We start from the raw sequence: 21,650 nt of genomic DNA, 5'->3' as shown, positions 1-21,650 counted from the left end.
TGCTAAGGGCCCCACTCAGGGGCCTGGGTGCTGGAGCCTCACTTAGGCTGGGGGAGTCCGGGAAGCCCTCCCAGGAGAGGAGGCATTTGAGTTGGGATTTGAAGAAGGAGCAGGCAGGTGAATAGTGCCGGAGGGCAGCTGTTCCACATGAAAACCTCAAATACTCCAGAAAACAACACAGAAAATCAATTTCTCCCTGTTGCACCCCTCAGAGGGCTGTCATTAGCAACCATTTTGTTTCTATTCTTCCAGGGTCTAATTTTGTTGTTTAAACATATGTATATGTATGAGCATGAAAGAGAAAAAGAGAGAAGTCAGTGTCTATGTATATGTGTAGAAAACACAAATGGAATAATTCCATATATACTGCTTGGGAGCTTATATTTCCCACTGGATACTATATCTTGATGTCTCTGTGTGTGTTGCACAATCAGACCTGCCTCTTGCTTTTTCAATTGGCTGGTTTGCTGCTGTCTGGATGCCCCACCTTTTTTTTTTTTTTTATTTTTTTAATGTTTATTATTATTTTTTTTTATTTTTTTAAACGTTTATTTATTTTTGAGAGTGAGAGAGACAGAGCATGAGCGGGGGAGGGGCAGAGAGAGAGAGAGACACACACACACACAACAGAATCCGAAGCAGGCTCCAGACTCCGAGCTGTCAGCACGGAGCCCGACGTGGGGCTCGAACTCACAAGCCGTGAGATCGTGACCTGAGCCGAAGTCAGCCGCTTAACCGACTGAGCCACCCGGGCGCCCCAAATGTCTGACTCTTGATTTCGGCTCAGGTCATGATCTCATGGTTCATATGATGGATCCCCGCATCGGGCTTTGCACTGATGGCACAGAGCCTGCTTGGGATTCTCTCTCTCTCCCCTCTCTCTGCTCCTCCCCCACCCCACTCATGCTTTCTCTCTCTCTCTCTGTCTCAAAATAAACAAACATTAAAAAAAAAAAATTAATTCCTGGAGCTGGAATGGCTGAGCCAAAGAACATATATGTTTTGACCTTTCAACAGAGAGCAGGCTCTCGCTAATAGTATCACTGGATATGGTCAAATCGCCCACCTAAAATATTGCTCTGTGACATTTTGATGAGCCTAAAGAACGCACTATTAAATGTACAGCTTTTTAACATATTGCCAGGAGCTGGGTGTGGCAGAGACCCTCGTCCTGTCCCTGGGGCAGATACCACGCGTCTGTGGCATGTGTGACTCATTAACATTAAGGGTGCTTTCATGTTTTGCCGAGGCTGACTCGTCCAGAGTGTTCCGGGGACCGTGGCTCACTCAATTTTTGTCTTCCTACAGCTCGGCTTCTTCAAACGGAACCTGAAGGAGAAGATGGAGGCTACCGTAGAAGCTTCGAATGGAATCCCTAGAGAAGACTCTGGACAACCAGAGCCCAAGGAAGAGGGTGGGGATCCGGGCTGCCTGGAGCCCCTCCAGGAGGAGGAGACCCAGGATGGAAATGACAAAGACTGAGGCCCAGGCCCGATGCAGAGGGCCCAGGACTGGACTCGGGAGGCCTGGTACCACTCTGCCTCTACCTGTGTTTCACTGCGTGTCTTCGGGCAAGTCACTGCCCCCACCTAGGCCCCAGTTTCGCTGTCTTGCACGTGGAGCTCACTCCTGCCGGCCTGCTTTGCAGGTTCATGGTGAGGGATGGGCCAGGAAGGCTACGGAGGCGAGGCCTTGTAATTCTCGGCTGGTCCTGGCTTCCCCCAGCCCTTCTTAGTATCCTCCCCTGGAAGAGACTGTCTGATCTAAATTTGGAAAAACTGTCATCTCAGGACCTAGTGACCCTCCCGGCCCTCACACCCACCTGCCCTTGGACGTCCCCAGAGGCCTCAGACTCCCAGAACCTCGTCCTTCACTCTCCCCTGCCTGGAGTCCAGTCAGCTTTCCAGTCTGCCGCCAGAGAGCAAATCCGATCTGTGTCACTACATGGCCGCCGCAAACCCCCTGCTCTTTGGCTACAGACCAAGTTCCTTAATACGCCTTCCACGATCTGCGAAATAGCCTTAACATGCCCGTGCAGAATTGGGCCCCTGTTGCCTTCCTGGCCTCCTCCAGAGACTCCCCGCCTCCCTTTCTAAGCTCCGATTACACCAGCCTTTCTCCCTAGCCAGGCTCCTTCCTGTCTCACCGCCTTCACCCAGACTGCTCCCTCTGCCTGGAACATTCCTCCGCAGCCCTTTTCCTGGCTGACTCTCTCAGCCTTCAGATCTCAGCTCGCGTATAACTGCCTCAGGGCCGCCCCCAACCCCAACCCAGGTGGGTTCCCGTGTTACATTTGCCCCTCACAGTACAGATCACACTGTTACTTAATATTTGCCTCTCAAATTAAACATCGAACTCCGAGAGGGTAGGGACCATAGGTAGGTCATGTTCACCTTGGGATCCCTCGGTGACATCACAGAGTCAGACCCAGTAGGCGCTTGACACGATTTCACTGAACCTAGCGCCTGTGAAAAGATCGAGAAAGCGTTTCGGATGGGCCCCTGGCGTCTCCACCCTTCAAGGTCTTCCCCAGGCTCCTGCCTCCTTGCTCCCAGCCCCCACCAGGACTCCATCCCACCCCGCTGCGGCCCCCGCTGGGAGGCTGTGAGCTCAAGGGAGCAGGCCACGGCTGTCCACCTGGCTCACGGTGCCTGCGTATGTGTACCCAATAAATGTGAAAATCTGTCCAGTTGTGCGATGTTTTCATGCCAGTGCACATTCTGACCCTGACAATTCATTTAGGTGTGAGAATAGGCCCTCCCTGGTTTGGTTTTGTTTTTTTTAAGCAACAATTGGTAGAGCCTGACCCCAGGCCCGCAGCATTAGGAAGGATGGGGGCTCATCACTGCTGCCCTCTTGTGTCAGTAGGATGGGGGCGCGGGGGTGGGGTGCGGCAGAATACGGAGTAATTCTGAAGCCAGCTCTGGGTCCAACAATGGGAGCTGAGAAGCAACATTTGACCTTCCAAGCGGTGACCTTTGATGGCTCCCTTCTGCCTGCAGGAGAGTAAGCGAACATTCTTGAGCCCACAAGGCCCGGAGCAGTCTTTCAAAGCCTGCCTGCCTCTTCAGCTTCGGCAGCACCCTTCTGGTCCAGCCCCATGGTTCCTCATAGGGAAGACCTGAGAAAGGAAGAAGTGAGGCCCGCGTCCCAGGGAAGGCAAAACTGCTAAAAAGACATGAGATTATCTCTAGGTCTCGAGAAGCCCACCGGCTTCCACTGATTCTTGAGAGCTTTGTGTCAGGCCCTGTTCTGTGCCGAGGGCCTGGTGATGAAAACCAGGGAGAAGTCCCTGCCCTCAGGAAGCGTCGCCCCGCTGGGAAAACAGTTATAAGGTAGAAATGTGGGGCGCCTGGGTGGCTCAGTCGGTTGGGCGTCCGACCTCAGGTCATGATCTCACGGTTTGTGGGTTCAAGCCCTGCGTCGGGCTCTCAGCTGACAGCTCGGAGCCTGGGGCCTGCTTTGGATTCTGTGTCTCCCTCTCTCTCTCTGCCCCTCCCCCACTTGTGCTCTGTCTCTCTGTGTCTATCAAAAATACATAAACGTAAAAAATTAAAGTAGAAACGTGATTCCAGATGGTGAGGGTGTTGTGAAGAAAAGCAGGATAGCAGGTTAGAGAGTGATGGAGAGGATCCTCTCACCTCAGTGATACTCTGTGACACACAAACAACAGGTAAATATTTTCACTAAGGTTGGAAACAAGAAAATCTGGGAGGTTCATTTCAGGAACAGACCTGCCCTCGTCATGCCCAGGAATCTATATCCCAACTTGCTTAACAGCTCCTGTCCTCAAATACCTATGTGTCCTTCCCTGCCTCTGTGCCTTTGCACGTGCTGTTCCCCTTGCCCAGTCCCACCTCTTCTCTATTCTTTAAAATCCTACTGAGCCTGACTGGCTCAGTCGGTAGAGCATGCAGCTCTTGATTTTGGTGTTGTATGTTCGAGCCCCATGTTGGGTGTAGAGATTACTTAAAAGTAAAATATTTTTAGGGGCGCCTGGGTGGCTCGGTCAGTTGAGCGTCCGACTTCAGCTCACGTCGTGATCTCACGGTCCGTGGGTTCGAGCCCCGCGTTGGGCTCTGTGCTGTCAGTTCGGAGCCTGGAGCCCGCTTCCGACTCTGTGTCTCCCTCTCTCTCTTCCCCTCCCCCACTCGTGCTCTGTCTCTCTCATCAAAAAATGAATAAATGTTTAAAAAATTAAAAATAAAATAAATAAAATGTTTTTAAAAAGTAAAAAATAAAACAAAATCTTCCTACTTCGAAGCACTTCACAGCTTTTTTCATCCCCTCAGCTCCTGGACAAAATGACCCATTTAATCTCCACTTTACATACCTCATTGGAACACATAACGCTGATTGTGTGGGCTCCTCTCTCAAGACTAGGAGGTTCTAAAAGGCAGGATTCAGTCTTCACTCACATGTGTGACCAACACTGACCCCTCACCAAGGCTGGCACAAGTAAGCGTTTGATTCAGTGGCCCTCACGTGTTTTGGTCTCAGAACCCTTTTATACTCTTAAAAATTAAAGATCCCCAAAGAGCTTTTGTTTATATGGGTTATATCTATCGGTGTTTATCCGATTAGAAATTAAAATGGAGAGGGGCGCCTGGGTGGCTTAGTCGGTTAAGCGTCCGACTTCAGCTCGGGTCATGATCTCACAGTCTGTGAGTTCGAGCCCCGCGTTGGGCTCTGTGCTGACAGCTCAGAGCCTGAAGCCTGCTTTGGACTCTGTGTCTCCCTCTCTCTCTGCCCCTCCCCCATTCATGCTCTGTCTCTCTCTCTCTCTCTCTCTCTCTCTCTCCCTCTCTCCCCCTCTCTCTCTCAAAAATAAATAAATGTTAAAAAAAATTTTTTTTAAGAAATTAAAAGGGAGAAAAATGAAAAAACATCAGGACACCCCAGCCCACGTTCCCCGCAAGCTGTCAGAATGATGACACATGTTATCACATGTCATGCCGCCTCTAGAAAACACTATACTCATGGCACAAAGTGAGAAAGTAGCATCTTGGTCTCCTTGGGAAAAGAGTCAAAACCTAGTCAGACCTAGGTTGGAGTCCAGGCGCTGCTGCTTTGTAACTAAGCCGCACAGGGCAAGTACCTAACCTCTCTGGGACTCATTTCTTCATCTGTAAAATGGGAATCATAGCTGCATAGACCTCAGAGCTGTTGTGAACGCGAAATAACACTGGCAAGCTGTTGCTAGCACCTAAGTGCTTGATAAAGGTGGTAGATACGAATGGTTTCATTGCGGGGCGCCTGGCTGGCTCCGTTGGTGGGGCACGCGGCTCTTGATCTTGGAGTTGTGAGTTCAAGCTCCATACTGGACGTAGAGATTACTTTTTAATTTTTTTTTTAACGTTTGTTTATTTGTGAGACAGAGAGAGACAGAGCATGAACGGGGGAGGGTCAGAGAGAGAGGGAGACACAGAATCTGAAGCAGGCTCCAGGCTCCGAGCTGTCAGCACAGAGCCCGATGCGGGGCTCGAACTCACAAACCGCGAGATCATGACCTGAGCCGAAGTCGGCCGCTTAACCGACTGAGCCACCCAGGCGCCCCGAGATTACTTTTTAAAACATGGTTTAGGTGCGCCTGGCTGGCTCAGTCGATTAAGCATCCGACTCTTGATTTCAGCTCCAGGTCACGATCTCACCATTCAGTTCATTGGATCAAGCCCCGCTTTGGGCTCTGCCCTGACAGTGCTGAGCCTGCTTGGGATTCTCTCTCTCTCCCTCTCTCTATGCTCCTCCCCTGCTCGTGCATTCTCTCTCTCTCTCTCAAAATAAATAAACATTAAAATATAGCTCAGTTGTACAAGATGATTGGTAAAAGCGGCTCACTGGACTGCAGGTCAAACGGCCTAGTATTGGAGTCCCAGTTCTCCACCGTGACCTCGGGAACGACGCGTGCCCTTTCCGGGCTTGGCCTGCCCCACCTGGGATCTGAAGGTACCTCAGGAGCTCTCACAGGGAAGAGAGGGGTAGGGGCGGAGCAGCTGAGTCTCCCCCTGTCATTTGATCTGCTTTAATCTATTAAAGTTCTGGAAATAGCATATAGGCTACTTCATCAATGAACCGTGCCCGGGGCCTCCCAGCTTTCAGTGGCCCACAAACACGTTTGGGAGTTGAAAAAGAAAATCAACTCCAAAATATGAAAATTAAATTGTATAACTGGAATAAATGTTAAAACAAATGTCTATAAATGTAATATGTCAGGTGGTCAAATGCAGTTCTATTTAACACATATAGGTACATATATGAAGTCTATCAAGTGGGGGAGGTGGAATATTTAATATTTGAAGTTCCGTGTGGTAGGATGTCTGTACAAGAATGGGCATAAAGTTCACAAAGGTCTTTAAAAGACCAAGAGATGTTACTTGAAAAATAATGTCCCACTTCCAAAACTAAAACTTTAAAAAAAAAACACTAAACACAACCAAACTGCATTGAACCGCATAATCTCTAAGTCTCCTTCTAAACCTTGGAGAACAGGAGACGCTGAACTGAAATGTGCTCAGAGAAGTTATTTGCTTCTGACAAGTTATAAGGCCCTATAGACGGGCGTGGGGCTGGGGGTGAGGTGAGGATTCCGAGGCCCGAGAGCCCTCATAGAGCGAGGATTCCTCACCTGCCTACGTGGCCGAGCCACCGGGGGCCGATGGAGCCAGGCAGACGTGGTCTGAATGTCTCACTGCCTCTTATCCATGCAGTGACTTTGAGCAGTTCTGCAAACTCATTTTTCCTCATCCGTGAAAAAAGAATGAAAAAAGAATGAGTCCTACTCAACTAAGGTAAAGGCAGGCTACGCCCCAGGAGCTCCCAGGCTCACCCACAGCACCAACTCCTCGTCCTTTCCTAAGAGCCAAGTGTTAGGAGGGCTGAGGCTTACGAAAGAAAAGTAGGCTAAAGGTGGGGTGGGAGCAAGGTGATCCCAATAGGTCTAGGGGTTCCCCCAAACAGGCAGAGCTGTAGCAAATCAGGCACAGCCTGGGGAGTAGGTCTTTTTTTTTTTCAGTTTATTTATTTTGAGAGAGAGAGGGCAGGGGAGTGGCAGAGTGAGAAAGAGGGAGAGAATCGCAAGCAGGCTCCACACTGTCAGCTCAGAGCCCGACACTCTATCTCACAAACCGCGAGATCACGAACTGAGCCAAATCAAGAGTCAGACCCTTAACTGACTGAGCCAGCCAGGTGCCCCAGGTGGGTGGGTTTTAAAGGCTAGACTTGTCCAATCCTCACGCTTGGTCCCGCACGTGCCCCCTACAGGTGGGGTCGGAACTGCACACACTCCCTGCAGTTCTGGTGACTCAGGGTCCGCCCAAAGTGAGGGTTAGAGGTTCCCGCTGGGGAGAGGAGAGAGCGATGGAGATGGAACCCAGGCTCTAGGCCTGGATACGAGAACGGGGTCTGTTCTCTGGTCCAAGGACAGACCAGACCCTGTTTGGTAAGACGGATATCCCACAGAGTTGAAGGCTTTCTCGCACCTCCCACACTGAGCGCCCTCCGTGTGCAGGATTCAAAGCATGAGACATGAACCTGGGAAGATATGGGAAGCTCATGTCTCCGGAGCATCGGATTATAAGATTCTCGTGACACGTGGAACATAAAAGCACTTCCCAAACAAGGCCCTATGGCTTTCACTGTATAGTTGCCACCGAGTGTCTCCCACTGCCCAGGCCACTGTCCATACACACATTTTAAGGACAAGTCTCTTTTACCACATAAAGGTTTTTATTGAACTCAAATTCAGGGGCTCCAAAGCCTGAGGAAGACAAGGGAGGCTGGGGTTTGCACCGAGGCCCAGGCCCCACCCCAGGGTCCCACTCCCCACCCCACTTACCCTCACCCCTTCCTGACTCAACGAGGGTCTCAGTAGCTACCAATCTAAGCTACCCCGCTCTAAGTAACCCTCCCCCCTCCCCCCTCCCTGCCTAGCACTTCGCCAAGCCAGGCACCCACCAAGGGGCATGCTGCCGCCGAGGCCAGATCTCTGCTGACCTCTTTTCTGGATCTCTCCCAGAGCCTCCCACCGCCTGCTTGGCCACTCTCCAACCCCTCTCCATAGCCCGTTTCCCATAAGTCTCCAGGGCTCGTGACTTCCTCCACCCTGGCCCTCCACTCCTCCAACCTCCTCCAGCTTTTCCACTATTCCTTCTAAAGGTTTCTCTAGCTTCCTGTCCCCTTCTCGTCAGCCCACTGCCTCCCCGCCCCCGGAGGGGTCCCAGGTCAGCGGCGGCCAGCTGCGTGGGTCCGCTGGTGGCGGATGAGGTCGGAGCTCTGCGAGAAGGCCTTTCCACAGTCATCGCACTTGTAGGGCCGCTCCCCGCTGTGGACCCGGTGATGCTGCAGCAGCGTGGAAGAGCGGCAGAAGCCCTTGCCGCACACGGCGCACCTGTAGGGCCGCTCGCCCGTGTGGGAGCGCTGGTGTTGAATCAGCGTGGAGGAGCGGTTGAAGGTCTTGCCACAGTCGGGGCAGCTGTAGGTGCGGCCTGGAAGGTGGGTGCGGGCATGGATGGCCAGCACAGAGCTCTGGCCGAAGCGCTTGCCGCACTCGGGGCACTTGAAGGGCTTCTCACGCGCGTGGCTGCGGGCGTGGGGGATAAGTGCCGAGCGCTGCGAGAAGCTCTTGCCACAAATGCCACAGCTGAAGGGCCTTTGCCCAGTGTGCACCCTCTGGTGACTGCGCAGGGAAGAGTTCTGGCTGTAGCACTTGCCGCACTCGGGGCAGCTGTAGGGCCGCTCGTGGCTGTGGGTGCGCTGGTGCCGCAGGAGGTAGGAGCTGTCACCGAAGGCCTTGCCACAGTGCGGGCACTTGTAGGGCTTCTGACCAGAGTGGGTGCGCTGGTGGCGAAGCAGGTAAGAGCTGTCAGCGAAGGCCTTGCCGCAACGGGGACACTTGTAGGGCCGCTCGCCCGTGTGGGTGCGCTGGTGTTTGATGAGGTCAGAGCTCTGGGAGAAGGCCTTGCTACAGACCTCACATTTATAGGGCTTCTCACCCGTATGGATGCGCTGGTGCTGGATCAGGGTGGAGCCCCGCCCAAAGCTCTTCCCACAGATACCACAGATGTTAGGCCGAGGGCCCTGCCCACCCCTGGCCCGGCCACCCCGCCGGCCTGGCCCCCGAAGGGTCCCGGTTAGGGCCAGGGGATTCTGGAGCATCTCAAACTGGGGTGTAGCCAGTAGGGCCCCTGTGGGCATCTCAAAAGGTGGCCCTAGGGGCAGGGCCCCTGTGGGCTGCTCCCCAAACCCCTGGGTGAAGGAGTCCAAGGGATGGACTCCCAAGGGGATGCTCAAGGGATTCTTTTCCTCCGGATTCAGAAGCATCTCTGCACCTTCCTGAAATTTGGAACTTTGAGCTTCAAATTCAGGGCTTTGGGTTTTGAACTCAGGATTCTGGGGCTCATATCCTGGGCTCTGGGGTGCATATCCAGGACTCTGGGGTTCATATCCAGGGCTCTTGGGTTCATACCCAGGGCTCCGGGGTTCATATCCAGGGCTCTTGGGTTCATACCCAGGGCTTTGGGGCTCATACCTAGGGCTTTGGGGCTCAAACTCAGGGCTCTGAGAATCTGATTCAGGGCTTCTGGGTGCAAATTCAGGGCTTGGGGGCACACACCCAGGGCTTCGGGACTCAAAACCTGGGCTTTCAGGCTCAAACCTGGGGCTTTGGGGCTCAAACTCGGGGCTCTGTGGCTCAAACCCAGGGCTCTGGGGCTCAAGCCCAAAGGGTATCTCTTCGACCTCATAGTCCCCAGTGCCTTCTTGTTGAGACATTTCTTCTTCCTCATTCTCACTCACGTTGCCTGCAGGATCAGAGAATTACAGAAAACCCATATTGCGTGGGGCCTGGAAGGTCATTTGGTCCCAACACTAGTTGTCACAAACCTCTCCCTCCTCCTCCAGCAGGGTCGCTGGCCCTTGAGCAAGTGCTGAAATTCCCACCTCCCCCTTAGCCGACCCAGGACATCCAGTCCCCGCCCCCGCCTCTTCCAAGTCCCAAGTGTCCAAGCCAACGGCTCTCTACCCCTCCCACGGCCCACAGCCCCCTCTCCCGCTCCCAGGCACGCTCCCCGGAGAGGCGTTCCCTCCCTCACCTTTGAGGGACCCTTCAGGGCTCCCCAGTTCATCAGGACTTTGCACATCCCCGGGCTCGAGGCCCCACGGCGACGCCTCCCGTTCCATCCCCGCCGGCTCCCAGTGCTGCGGCGGCGGCGATGGCGGACGATCCTGCGACCAGGCCTGAGTGCCCTGAGACCCGGGCCCTCGCCGCCCGCCTGTTCAGCGCCGCCCAGGGGACCCGGCTGCCCAGCCCGGGCCCCTGAGGCCGGACGTCTTGACCCTGGGCCTCTCCGGCCGGCCGGGCCCCTCCCCTACCCGCGGCCCCGCCCCCACCCACAAGGTCTCGCCTTGCCCTGGGGCCCTCAAAGGCCCCCGAGCGTCGTGGCCTCGGAGATGAGGGTCTTCACGACTCGCCCTGCCGCCCCCGAACGTCGCTCCCCGCCCGCGACCCCGCCGTCTGGCCCCCCAGCCCCGGCTGGGCTGCGGCTGTCCGACCCCCTCCCCCTCCCGCACAGGAAGTGTCCGTCCGCGGCCAGTTTCCCCCGCTGGCTAGCGCCACGGCCTCTCTAGGAGCGGCTGGAGGTGGAAACTCGTTGGCATTAACCCTGGGCTGGATGGCCCCGTGGTTGAGGTGGGGGATGACGGGGCGCCCTGGAGCCGGCGGGAAAGGCTGGGGCACTTTGTGTGCTGTCCCCTAGGTCTCCGTCCATCCAGGAGCCTATCTATCCGTCTCCAGAGCCCTGCGTCCGTCAGTGCCTGTGGCCAAGGGCGAGGCGACAAGCGAGACCAAGGTCAGCGAGAAGGAGCGACGCTTCCCGGCGCCAGCGGGGGCGGTGTCTAGCTCCCCTCCCCTCTCGGGCCTTAGGGTCAGCTCCGGCCGCGCCTCGGGAACCTGGACGGACTTCCCGTCTTGTGCTCCTGAGTCTGGGACCTCCCTCCCACCCCCAAACCCGAACTCTACTTCTCCACATCGGCGCGCCCACCCCGACTCCTCCTGGCCCCCTCCCCTCTCGGTTCCTCCTAATCTCCACCCTACCCCCTCCGGGAGGGCTAGGATCGTTGCCAGGGAAACAGCCCCGCCTCCGGTTTCCAGAGACACGGCCTCTACCTCCCAGGGACTACAGCGATTGGCCGGTAGAGCTCGATCGTCCCGCCTCCTCCCTCTACACCAACTGCTAGGCACTAATGGTCGCCAGGGAACGCGAGGCACCTTTCTGATTGGGTGGAGGGGGCGGAGGCTGGCTCCACCTACCCCCGCGGCCAGAAGCGCCAGCGGGCTGAGTGGGAGGCGCTTGGCGTCTGCCTTAGAGTCGGGCGTATGCTTTCAGAACTTTTCCCGCCCCTATTTACCTTTCATTCCGTCTCGCCTTTTTGAAGAAAGCCAGGGACCTGGAGACACACAACCTTCCTACCCCGGTCTCCCGCATACTTCCTTTCCCAGCACTTTCCTTTCTCCCACACGTTTCTGGTGCTGAAAGGGCCAGTTGGCGGATCCTCCCGCAGAAAGGAGGCGGCTTTCTTTTCTATCACCTGCTTCTCCCTTCCACCTTCCCTGAAGTGGGATCCTTAGTCCCTAGTTCCTGGATTTTCTCACAGGGAGACAGGGATCCTATGGGAGTTACTTCCACGTGAGGGTGATGGAGTTCAGGAGAAGGAGAGAACCATCTGGCCTTTAAGGGAGCTAAGAACTCTCCAGTCCTGTCTGACTTGGGATAGAAGCTTGTAGAGGAAGGGAACCTGAGGAACACTGCCCTACGTGCAGCTCTGAATCAAGGAAAAAGTGACTCTGGAAAGACAACTTCATAGGATCCAATGCTTGTCCCTTTTTTTTTTTTCTCTCACCCTTGCTGCTGAAACTATTTTGGTAGTGTTCTTGACAGTTGATGAGCCAAATTCTCCCTGTATGCATGATCAGGAGCCATGATTGTGTTTTCTTGTTGCCTTCTCAGACAAATGAAGGGAAGAAAGTGGTTAGGAGGAAAGATGGCATCTTCTATTCTCCTGAAAGAGATGAGAACAAGAATCTGGAGAATTCCAAGCGGTAAAAGCCTAGAGAAAGCAGGCTTACAAGCAGAATCACAATTATCTTCCTAGAAATAAAGCAGGAGTAGTTTCCCCTCCAGAGGAACAGCTTCCACCTCCACACCTATCCTAAAGCCTTTGGCAAGGATGGCTCACACCGCCCAGCACTAGATGGTCCACGTGGGCAGAATACAGTACTCACGCACTCACACAAATGAGAACAAGTCTCCTTCATTAGACGCTTTTTCTCTGACCGCCAAGCTGCTTACCCACCAGAAAATTTACACAGGAGAGCAGCTGTTCCCTGCAAAGTGTGTGGCGAGGCCTCCAGCCACAGCTCTGAAGTGGTCCCATCGCCTATACTCTCCACAAGCCCCACGTGTAGCAGGAGTCAGGCCAGGGCTTCAGGCTCCTCTGGCACCATAGCATTTCCCCATGGAAATTCAGTCTTACTAGTGCCTAGAGTGAAAGATTGGCTGACTTCCTGGTAGGCTCCTCCAGTACCAGTCCTATCCACGCAATGGACCTTTGAGAAGCAACCAGCCATAGCAGTGAGAGGCTCTAAGCACAGGGAATCCTCTGATGCAGGTTCCAACTTGACCCAGCACCAACTAATCCAAGGCAGGAGTCCACTGACCTTATTCTATCACTGTGCCCTGGTGAGGAAGAGCTGTGTGTGTGTCCTGAATTGGGGGTGGGGGTGGGGGGGTGGGCACCTTGTCCACAGCATCATCCCTGGTGTGCAGCAGCACTGGGGCAGAGCTATTGACTGTGCGGCCAAGGCTTATGGTCCAGCCAACTTAGCCAACACCCGAGCAAAGTTTCTCAGTGTGAGGGGGCTTCTGCGTGAACTGTCATTTCCCTGCATGCAACAGACAAGCCCTCTAAGAGGCCTTCTGTCAGATGCTACAAGAGATGCCCCTGTATTTTCAAGATTTCAGGTCCCCAGGAAAAGCTCAGCCATGGCACAGGCCCCTTTGGGACAAACAAAGAAAATGGGAGTCTTTGTGTATGGCTAGGTCATCCTCTGACCTGACACATTTTGCAAAATTAAGAGCAGCTAGAAAGTAATGTTTTGCTCAGCACATCATTACCAGGCATAAGATTCCATCCCAGGAGATTCTGATTCAATAGGCTAGAGACAGAACCCAGGAAGCTAGCTACATTTTAAAGTTACTGCATGGGATTCTGTGGCAGAAAGGCCTTATTTTGAAAAAATTCTGGCATAGAGGCGCCTGGATGGCTAAGTTAAGCATCCAACTTTGGCTCAGGTCATGATCTCACAGTTCACAAATTCAAGCCCTGTGTTAGACTGTGTGCTGATAGCTCAGAGCCTGGAGCCTGCTTTGGATTCTGTCTCCCCACCTCTTTACCCTCCCCCACTTGCACTCCCATCTCTCTCAAAAAATAAATAAACATTAAAAAAAAAAAAAAAAAAACTGCCCTAGAGCAGGTTTTTGCTTCTTTGGCTTGTAAACATCTTTGCACATCCTGTTCCTAGAAAGATGCACATGAACATTCAAAACTGTTTAGGGGTCTTTAAAAGCTCAAGTCAATACTTGTCCTTATTTTACATGCCTTGGACAAGCTAGGAATGGGTCACGTGGTCATGACCTCAACCTTTCACTCTAGCTACGTGGATGGGGCTCATTTTGTCCAGTGCAGACAAGCGTCTCTCCTGATGCACCAGGAAGCCCTAGGAAAACTGTTTTCCTGGCTTAAATTGTTCAGGCTCTGAGCCTCAAAGACCTGTGGTAGCAGAGAGAAAAGGGAGCTCCATCCCTGGTGGCGGTATTCATGCCAAGAAATGAGGAGCTGAGAACAGAGTGAGGCTGAGCCATAAGTTATTTCATTACACTAAAAAATTGATTAGGAGCGCCTGGGTGGCTCAGTTGGTTAGACAGCTGACTTCAGCTCAGGTCATGATCTCGCGGTCCGTGAATTCGAGCCCCGCGTCAGGCTCTGTGCTGACAGCTCCGAGCCTGGAGCCTGCTTTAAATTCTGTGTCTCCCTCTCTCTCTGCTCCTCCCCTGCTTGTGCTGTCTCTGTCTCTCAAAAATAAATAAATGTTTTTTAAAAAAAATTTTTAATTAGATTAAATGGTGGAACGTTGGGTCACAAAGGCAGGAAGCAGAGGAGCTGGGTCTGGTTTTGGGCCCCTAAGCAAGCCTTGCAAACTTCAAAGCACTCAGAGAAAGTAGTAATTATGGTACCTTTAATTGGTAAGCTGCGGGCAGGGTCCAGATCTGGCTTTGAAGCTGAGCTGACAACTGGTGTTGCAGGCTGGGCTTTCCCCAGGCAGTGCTGAGGGTTTAGGCAAGGGAAGGGTTGTACACTGGCTTCTCTAGGGAATTAAAAGCTGATACAAATGTAGCTCCTGTTGCCAAGGTGCTCTTTTCACTTCACGTCCCCCTTGTGACAAGGTGGCGCATAAGCCAATCCTCCCAGTAAAATTTAGGGTAAGTCAGGTCTTGGTAAGGTCCGATTTGAAGATTAAGTTGGAATCAAGTCAGTTGATTACTTCACCTGAACAGTGTCTTTTCACCAAATTTTCTACCTCTTCCTTTACAACAAATCTGGTTTCTTCCTAACGTAGGCCAGACACGACTGGGGCTGAGTTGGGTGAAGAAAGCAAGTGCATACAGGCTAGCAGAAGACACAAGACCCTGGTATTACTCCTTGAGGCGAAGGTGAAGGGTCATCCTGGCCAGAGGCAGGAACGGGTCCACTCCTGGCTGGCTGCTTCATCACCTGGGCAAGGCTGGACTTGACCACAGAGGAACTGGTAGTAGGTGGATAATGGAGTCACAGGTGATACAGCTTGGGAATAAAGATGAGCACGGGTCCCTTGGCTGCTAATCCCACATGTTCCTGGCCTGACCCCTTTGTTTGTGATGGGCAGTACTTAAAAAGGAGAAGAGGCAAGCTTTGCTTCTGTTTGCCCTGGAACTCTCATCTTAGGCTGGTTTCTCTCTTGCCTTGCTCTGCTATGTGTGTTTTGTCAGTCATCTTGTGCCTGGGCTTCACCGATACTGGGTTCCTCTGTCCCTAGTCCAGGTCATTGCTTAGAGCCATTATAGGGAGTGAGCAGATGCCTCCAGAACCTTGGCTGAGACACTGGCAAGGAACTCAGGAGTGCTGTGGCCAAGACAGCTGTAGACCAAGAACCCTGGAATATCACTCTGTATGTGACCTTGGACAGGTTGTTTGGCCTCCCCCAGTCTCAGAGTCCCCAGATGAAAAAAGGATGGAAAAGCCAAGATCCCTTCCAGTTCAAAAAGATGACGAGGCCCTCCTCGCTGGCTCGAGGGTGGCTTAAAGCCTGAGCAAAAGGGCTCTCCCAGGGTGGCCCGAGAAAGACTGGAGGGCACATTCAGAGCCTTCCTCTTCAAACACAGGAACTGCCGGTCAGCTGAGAGTCATACCGTGGCCTGACAGAGATACCACTCGGTCTGGGGCAAAATATACAATCCTGACAGCCTCTTCCTGACTGGACTGTCCTTTCCAAGCAAGATGGTTCCTTCCTCAGGTGGTTATGAGGACAAAATGAGTTGATGGACAAGACAGTACTTTGTAAATCAGAGAATGTGATACAGCAAACATCTGAAATAAAGCCTGCTTTTACTTCTCTCCTGCCACCCTTTCACATACATGCTACCTGAATCCCTGATTCAGGAGAACATGAATGCTGTGGACCGGTTTGCAAACTCAAATGACTAGAAGAAACCAAGAGGTCATGTAAAATGAGGGGGAAATGCCAGATAAAGAGGGCCTGCTTTACCCAGGGGCATGGACAAGTAATGACAAGTGCCAGCTGATGCTAGTCAGGAGGTGACATGGAGTGGTGGGCGTGCTGGACAGCTGCTCCTAGGCTCCTCCAATTGAGGTTTCGTGGGAGCGCAGGTCAAGTTGCCAAATCTTTGGATTTTTCAAAAGAGCCCAGAAACCTGAATTTTTGCGCGCAATATCCTTTTAAATCTTAACCAAGAATTTGGGACACTTGAAAATGCTGGTTGGGCCAAAAGTAATGTTTTAAATGTTGCTGCGAGCCAGATTCAGTACACGGCCATCAGTTTTTAAGCCCTGCAGTAAAAAGACAACGGGTAGAATAAAGTTCTCTTCTACCTCAATCCTCTTGACACGTCTAGGCTGAGAAACGGGTCTTTTCTTCCCCCACAGTGGATGTCTTGTGGAAGTGCTTACCTCAGCCCTAACTCAGCAAAGGGGGCTTCTAGAATCTGGGAGCAAGGTGTCAACAGATCAAGCTTGTGAAGGCCTAAGATAAGATGGTCCTCGTCCCCCAGGTCCACCTCTTGTCCAGAATTCTGTGACCTCCCTGGAGCTGCCACAGAGGTTCAAGCCCCTGAGCTAAGCCTGGGCCTCAGGCAATGCCTAGACCTTCACCCTTTGCCTTGCCATCTTACAGACCATCACCATCACCCACACTCCTGGAATATTTCCGGGTAGTGCTGGAAGCCCACAGGTGGGTCCAGCTCCCCTTGGCCAGGGGCCAAGGGCACAGGCAACCCACTGGCACTCCGGCCCCTGTGCCCTCCAGCACCAGGCCTATGGACCCACTGGTGCTTGGCCATGGCTGACTTCTGGCCAAAGCACCTGCCACACTGAGGACAGGGGTAGGGGCGTTCACCACTGTGGGTACGCCGATGGGCTGCCATTTCGGAGCTCTGTCGGAAGCAGCGCCCACAGTCTGGGCATGGGTAGGGCTTCTCGCCCGTATGGGTGCGCACGTGGCGCCGAAGGTCTGACGCGTGGGCAAAGGCACGGCCACAGTCCGCGCAGGGGAAGGGAGTCTCGCCACTGTGGACCCGCTGGTGCTGGTAGAGGGCAGAGCTCTGGCTAAAGCAGCGGCCGCAGTCGGCACAGCGGTAGGGCTTCTCGCCTGTGTGGACCCGAAGGTGAGTGGTGAGGGCAGAGCGCTGGGTGAAGGCCCGGCCACAGTCCAGGCAGCGGTGGGGCCGCTCCCCACGGTGGATGGCCCGGTGCTTGCTCAGAGAGGAGGCCTGGCTAAAACCCTTGCCGCAGTCAGGGCAGCAGAAGGGCTTCTCACCCGTGTGGGTGTACAGGTGCTCCACCAGGGTAGAGCGCCAGGCAAAACTCTTCCCACACATGTAGCAGCCATGACGCTGGTCAGCCCTCGGGACAGGGGGATGGGCACAGAGTGGGGGGCGACCCCGGCGAGGTGCCTTGGATGGCTGCTCCAAGCCATAAGGGAGCCCAGCAGAAGGGTGTTTCACAGTCGTCAGCCCAGCAGGCCGAGCTTCCGCAGAGAGGATCTTCTCTAGTGCCTCAGTCCCTTCTCTTTGTCCTTTCTCTTCCTTGTTTCTGGAATCTGCCGGGAGGTAAGGGGAGAGAGAGCTCAGACTCTGGCTTGTCCTGGTCCTTAAAGCCAAACCCCAAATGGTGACAGAGAAGCCTCTTAGATACAGAGCCACCTTCTGGACCCACCGCTGCTGCTTCTGGGACTCGGTTCAGTACAGGCGGGGAAGCTCAGAGTGACACCTTTTCCTAAGCTGCAGAGGACAGAAAAGACGCAGAGACAAAAAAGGAAGGAACAGGGCACCGTACATTCTACCTCAGAGTTAGGGAAATGGGGGAGGGGAGGACATTTTTGCTGGATCACGGAGGAGGAGTGGATGTTTAAGGATGCTGTCCAGGCAGCAGGAACAGTACAAGAGAGGGATGAATGTGGCTGGCATTGACAAGTACACAGGGACAGGATACGGTGCAAGGATGAACTGCAGAAAGAAAACAGTGGAAGCCAAGAGAATGGAGATGCCACAAAAATATAACCAAAAGAAAGAAAACTGAAACACAAGGCGGCAGAGAAGCTGGAGGGTAGGAAAATGGCAGGAGGGATGATGTGAAGCTCAAAAGAGCTTAGGGACCAACAAGTGGTGAGGGGCACAGATTCGCTGGAGAGGCCTAGGCAGAGGCCGGCATGGTAACCTCAGCTGGGAAAGCAATTCAGGGAAGAAAATGAGAAGCAGGGTAGGTGTTGGCACAGGGGAGCAGGATGGGTCAGGCCCAGAGGAGGTCCCAGGAGACGCAGAACCCAATACTTCACCTGTGTCTGCCGTCGTCAGACACTCTCCCACCTCCGGATCCCGGGCATCCGGGCCCCACAGGTCGGCCTCTTCCTCCACCCAGGAGATGAGGGCTGGCTTGGTGCCTCGGAACCCTGGGGGAGGAGAATGCAAACCCCACGCTGCCGGGAGGCCCTCCCCCTGCGGTCCCGACTTCCCGGACCTAGGGCCTCCCACTGCCCGAGCCGGCCCAGAGGCCGGGCGGGGTGGGCGGGGAGGTGGCCCAGGCGAGCAGGCGGGGCCTCACCGAGCGCGCCCAGGTGGCCGTAGGTCTCCCGCATCACGTCCCGGTACAGGGCCCGCTGTGCGGGCCGCAGACACCCCCACTCCTCCGGGGAGAAGTACACGGCCACGTCCGCGAAGCACACGGCGCCCGGCCTCCTCCGCTCGCGCCCGGCCGCGTCCGGTTCCCCCACGGGGAGCGGGGCCGGAGGCGGCGCCATGGAAAGTGCCGGGCCGGGGCCCGGGGAGCCTCCCGCGCCAGAAGCAGCCTCCGGGCCGGGGTGCGGGCCGGAAGGCCGGGAGCGCGGCAGCCGGCCCCTCGAGGGCCCACCCCGCTGGCCAACGACCAAGAGCTGCCAGCCGAAGGGACACAGACCATCAGAAAGAAATGGCGGCAACGCGCCGCGCGAACGTTGCTCCTACGCAACCGTGCCCAGATGACGCCTCCCCCGGGGTCTCCAGGTGGCTTTGTCCTCGAGCCCTCAGCCAAAATGGCCGCGACGGCTACAAATGCCGGTAAGGGCGGCCCGCTCCGCCCGGCCCACGGAGGGGCGGCGGGCCACCACTGCCCCGCATCGGTTCCCGCACCCGTCACGCCGGGAGGCGCAGTCTCAGCCCCGCCAGGGTTTGCAGAAGGCACGGGCGCGGCGGGAGGTCCGGCCTGACCCCGCCCGCTCTGCCTTTGTGAATTCCACGTTCCTAAATGGGTTTCCACCCGTCACTGGATGACAGCAGCCTTTTCCGAATGTTGAAAGGAGAAAAATGTAGTGGGGTAAAAGAGAACCTTCTCTACTGGACGCTTGTTCGAGCCTGATGTTCTGGGAGCTTCTATTTCAGGAGATGGTGGGGGCAGCTGGGGGAGAGTAGGATAGGGTCTGTAAAAGGTCAGAAGGACCCGCTTTCTGCAAGCTTACTCTCCCCCACTTGCCCTGCAGGAGGCCTCTCTAACGTCTGTTTACCTCTAGCTCCAGCCTGGCTCATAAACTCCTCATCACAGAGCCTCCTGCCGCCCTTGCCCTGCGTGAATGTCCCACTAACTAGCACCTTGGACTAGTCACGGCTGTAACTGAACTCATCCCTTTGGTCCTCCAGCCTGCTCCTCTTGGGGTCTTTATCACAGCAAACGGCACCAACTCTCTCCATCATTTCTACCTTGAACCCCCCTCCCTCCACACATTTAATTGACAGCTTACTCTGTGTCCCTACTTGCCTTCATAAATACCCTTCCCTAAGAAGACTTGATCATTTTCCTTTGGTCAGCTAAATCACAGCATTTCACACACCTCATGGGAATGCACTTCCCTTCAGCAGGTCTGGGGTCTAGTCTGGAGCTTTTCTCTGCTTGCCTCCTTCCAGAGGCCTCCCTGAGCCTTGCGCCCAACACCTTGTATCTGGTGGACACGTCTCCCCACATCGGAGGAGCTGGGCAAGTAGAGTTGATCACAGCAGAAAAGGGGAAAAGGAAAAGACGAAAAGCCTGGAAAAGGTAAGCATGCAGATTTGCCCAGGGACTCGACTGAGCCGTAGTTCCTCCTAGCCTCTCACACCACTGAAGGACATAAGAAAGAAAAACAGATTTCCATAAGACTAATGGGGTTTTCTCATCTGTCAGTGCCACTCCTCATGGTGGTGCCTCTCACACACAGGCCTAGAAGAGCTCTGGGAGTGCTGAAAACCCACAGAGGGGTCTGGATGCTCCTGAGGAAGAACCCAGGGCAGGATTCACACCCATGTCAGCCCCTGAGGTCCATGGCACCAGGCCGGGGTCTCCTGGTGGTTCTCTGACTAAAGTACCTCCCACACTGGAGACAGGAATAAAACAGCTTGCCTGTGTGAGTCAGCAGGGAGCATGAAAGGTACTAGCTATGGCAGAAGGAGTGGCCACACTAGCTGCAGGCACAGAGTCCCTCTCCAGGTGAAAGGTCATGCCAAATCATGCCTGCACTTGGTGTAGGGTGCTATGTGAGTAGCAGACACTGAGGCTGGGTGTAGAGTTGGGGCTTGGGAAAGGCCTGGCTACATACAGGCACCCTTGGCCACAGGCTCGAAGCCAAGCTAGTGTCTCTCACCCCAGGGGCTCATGACATCTCCCAAATAGACTCCTTCTGCTGACCCCTTCCAAACGTATCATTTTTCTGAGTGGCTGTTGTGAAACACAGTAGATTCAAACTCTACTCAACCTTCACAACTGCAGATGGGTACCTAGCCCCTGGAAGCACCCACCTAGACTGTGTTGGTCACAATCGAGGGGGTCACAAGTCAGGGCCATTTCTACTTTGAAACCAACCCGAAGAGATACCCTCATCCAGAGGAGCAGCTGTTACAAGGTACAGGCACCTGGGGACAAAAAGGTGAACGGCCTCCATCCTAAGCTTTAATTCAGACACTGCCACTGTCAGAGTTTGGATGATTCATACTGTGACCTGGCCATGGGACCACTGGATGCCACAGTCAATTGAGAAAGAGAAGGTCAAGACTCCAGTCTCCAGTGGGTAATCATAAATTCAGGTCAGCAAAAAGTAGTAAGGAACACGTAGATGGTGTTTCTTGTTCAACAAAACATGTTCCCTTCCAGCTGGAACTGAGACATTGCCCCCACCTCTCATCCTTCTTTCTCTCTGGCATCCTCTTGGGGATCCTGAGCATCTAAACCCCACAGCTGGGCCTCCTGCTCCCCCCAGGAGATGAGGACTGGTTTGGAGTCTGGGAGTCCTGGGGAAGAACCCAAAGCACTCAAGAAACAACTCATTATTTAAAGAAAACATATTGGGCATCTCTTGTGTGGCAGGCATTGTTCTAGATGTTCTGGGTGTTGGAGACGTTGGTGAACCAAGATAAGATTCCTGCTCTAAGTTTACACTAAGCTCTAAATTTAAACTAAGGGAGAGCGATGTCACCTATTAGCTATGGGGGCGCAGTAGGGAGACCTTCAGGCAGAGCTACAGAGCTAAAAAGCTGCAGTTGAGTCTTCCTACATGAGACAGAAGAGCTCACAAAAGATGTTGCATTAGGGTCATCTAGTTAGATGTCTGTCCTCCAAAACACAGATTTCATGTAGCTGGAACCCATGGGATCATTCGCCTGTAGGGAGAGATTGGGTTTGAATTGGAAGAGGAGATTAGCATGCCACGGGCCTTCACGCTATGGTACACAGGTTCTGAACTTTTTGCGTAAGTCCTGGGGAGCCACTGGAGGTGTCGGGTAGAAGAGGATCAGTTATACGTTTCAGGCCGATCTGGCGGGGATCAC

General features: G+C 54.1%; 3 protein-coding genes across 5 annotated transcripts in view; 1 reads left to right on the top strand and 2 right to left on the bottom strand.

The window, feature by feature from the left end:
- The window catches only part of ITGAL (integrin subunit alpha L), a 43,986-nt gene extending 40,819 nt beyond the window's left edge, over positions 1-3,167 (top strand). For all 3 annotated transcript variants that reach the window (XM_078439932.2, XM_078439931.2, XM_078439934.2), the window contains one exon: positions 1,309-3,167. In XM_078439932.2, the coding sequence (XP_078296058.1) occupies positions 1,309-1,482 (174 nt within the window). In that variant the 3' untranslated portion in view covers positions 1,483-3,167. The remainder of the gene's footprint in view (positions 1-1,308) is intronic.
- A 4,537-nt stretch (positions 3,168-7,704) lies between these two features.
- On the bottom strand, positions 7,705-11,007 carry ZNF768 (zinc finger protein 768). Its single transcript, XM_060648972.3, has 2 exons — positions 10,089-11,007; positions 7,705-9,797 (listed from the first exon to the last, which is right to left on the bottom strand). Exons 1-2 carry the CDS (start codon positions 10,174-10,176, stop codon positions 8,221-8,223), a joined length of 1,665 nt encoding a protein of 554 aa, XP_060504955.3. The 5' UTR covers positions 10,177-11,007; the 3' UTR covers positions 7,705-8,220.
- A 3,266-nt stretch (positions 11,008-14,273) lies between these two features.
- LOC144614772 (zinc finger protein 764-like) lies at positions 14,274-18,812 on the bottom strand. Its single transcript, XM_078440095.2, has 3 exons — positions 18,427-18,812; positions 18,161-18,274; positions 14,274-17,425 (listed from the first exon to the last, which is right to left on the bottom strand). The coding sequence occupies exons 1-3, from the start codon at positions 18,620-18,622 to the stop codon at positions 16,512-16,514; spliced, it is 1,224 nt and encodes a 407-aa protein (XP_078296221.1). The 5' UTR covers positions 18,623-18,812; the 3' UTR covers positions 14,274-16,511.
- Between the last annotated feature and the right edge of the window lie 2,838 nt (positions 18,813-21,650).

The sequence above is a fragment of the Panthera onca genome, chromosome E3 (genome assembly GCF_046562875.1).
Source record: "Panthera onca isolate mPanOnc1 chromosome E3, mPanOnc1 haplotype 2, whole genome shotgun sequence".
In the NCBI taxonomy this organism is placed as follows: domain Eukaryota; kingdom Metazoa; phylum Chordata; class Mammalia; order Carnivora; family Felidae; genus Panthera; species Panthera onca.
This window is presented reverse-complemented; position numbering and strand designations above follow the sequence as displayed.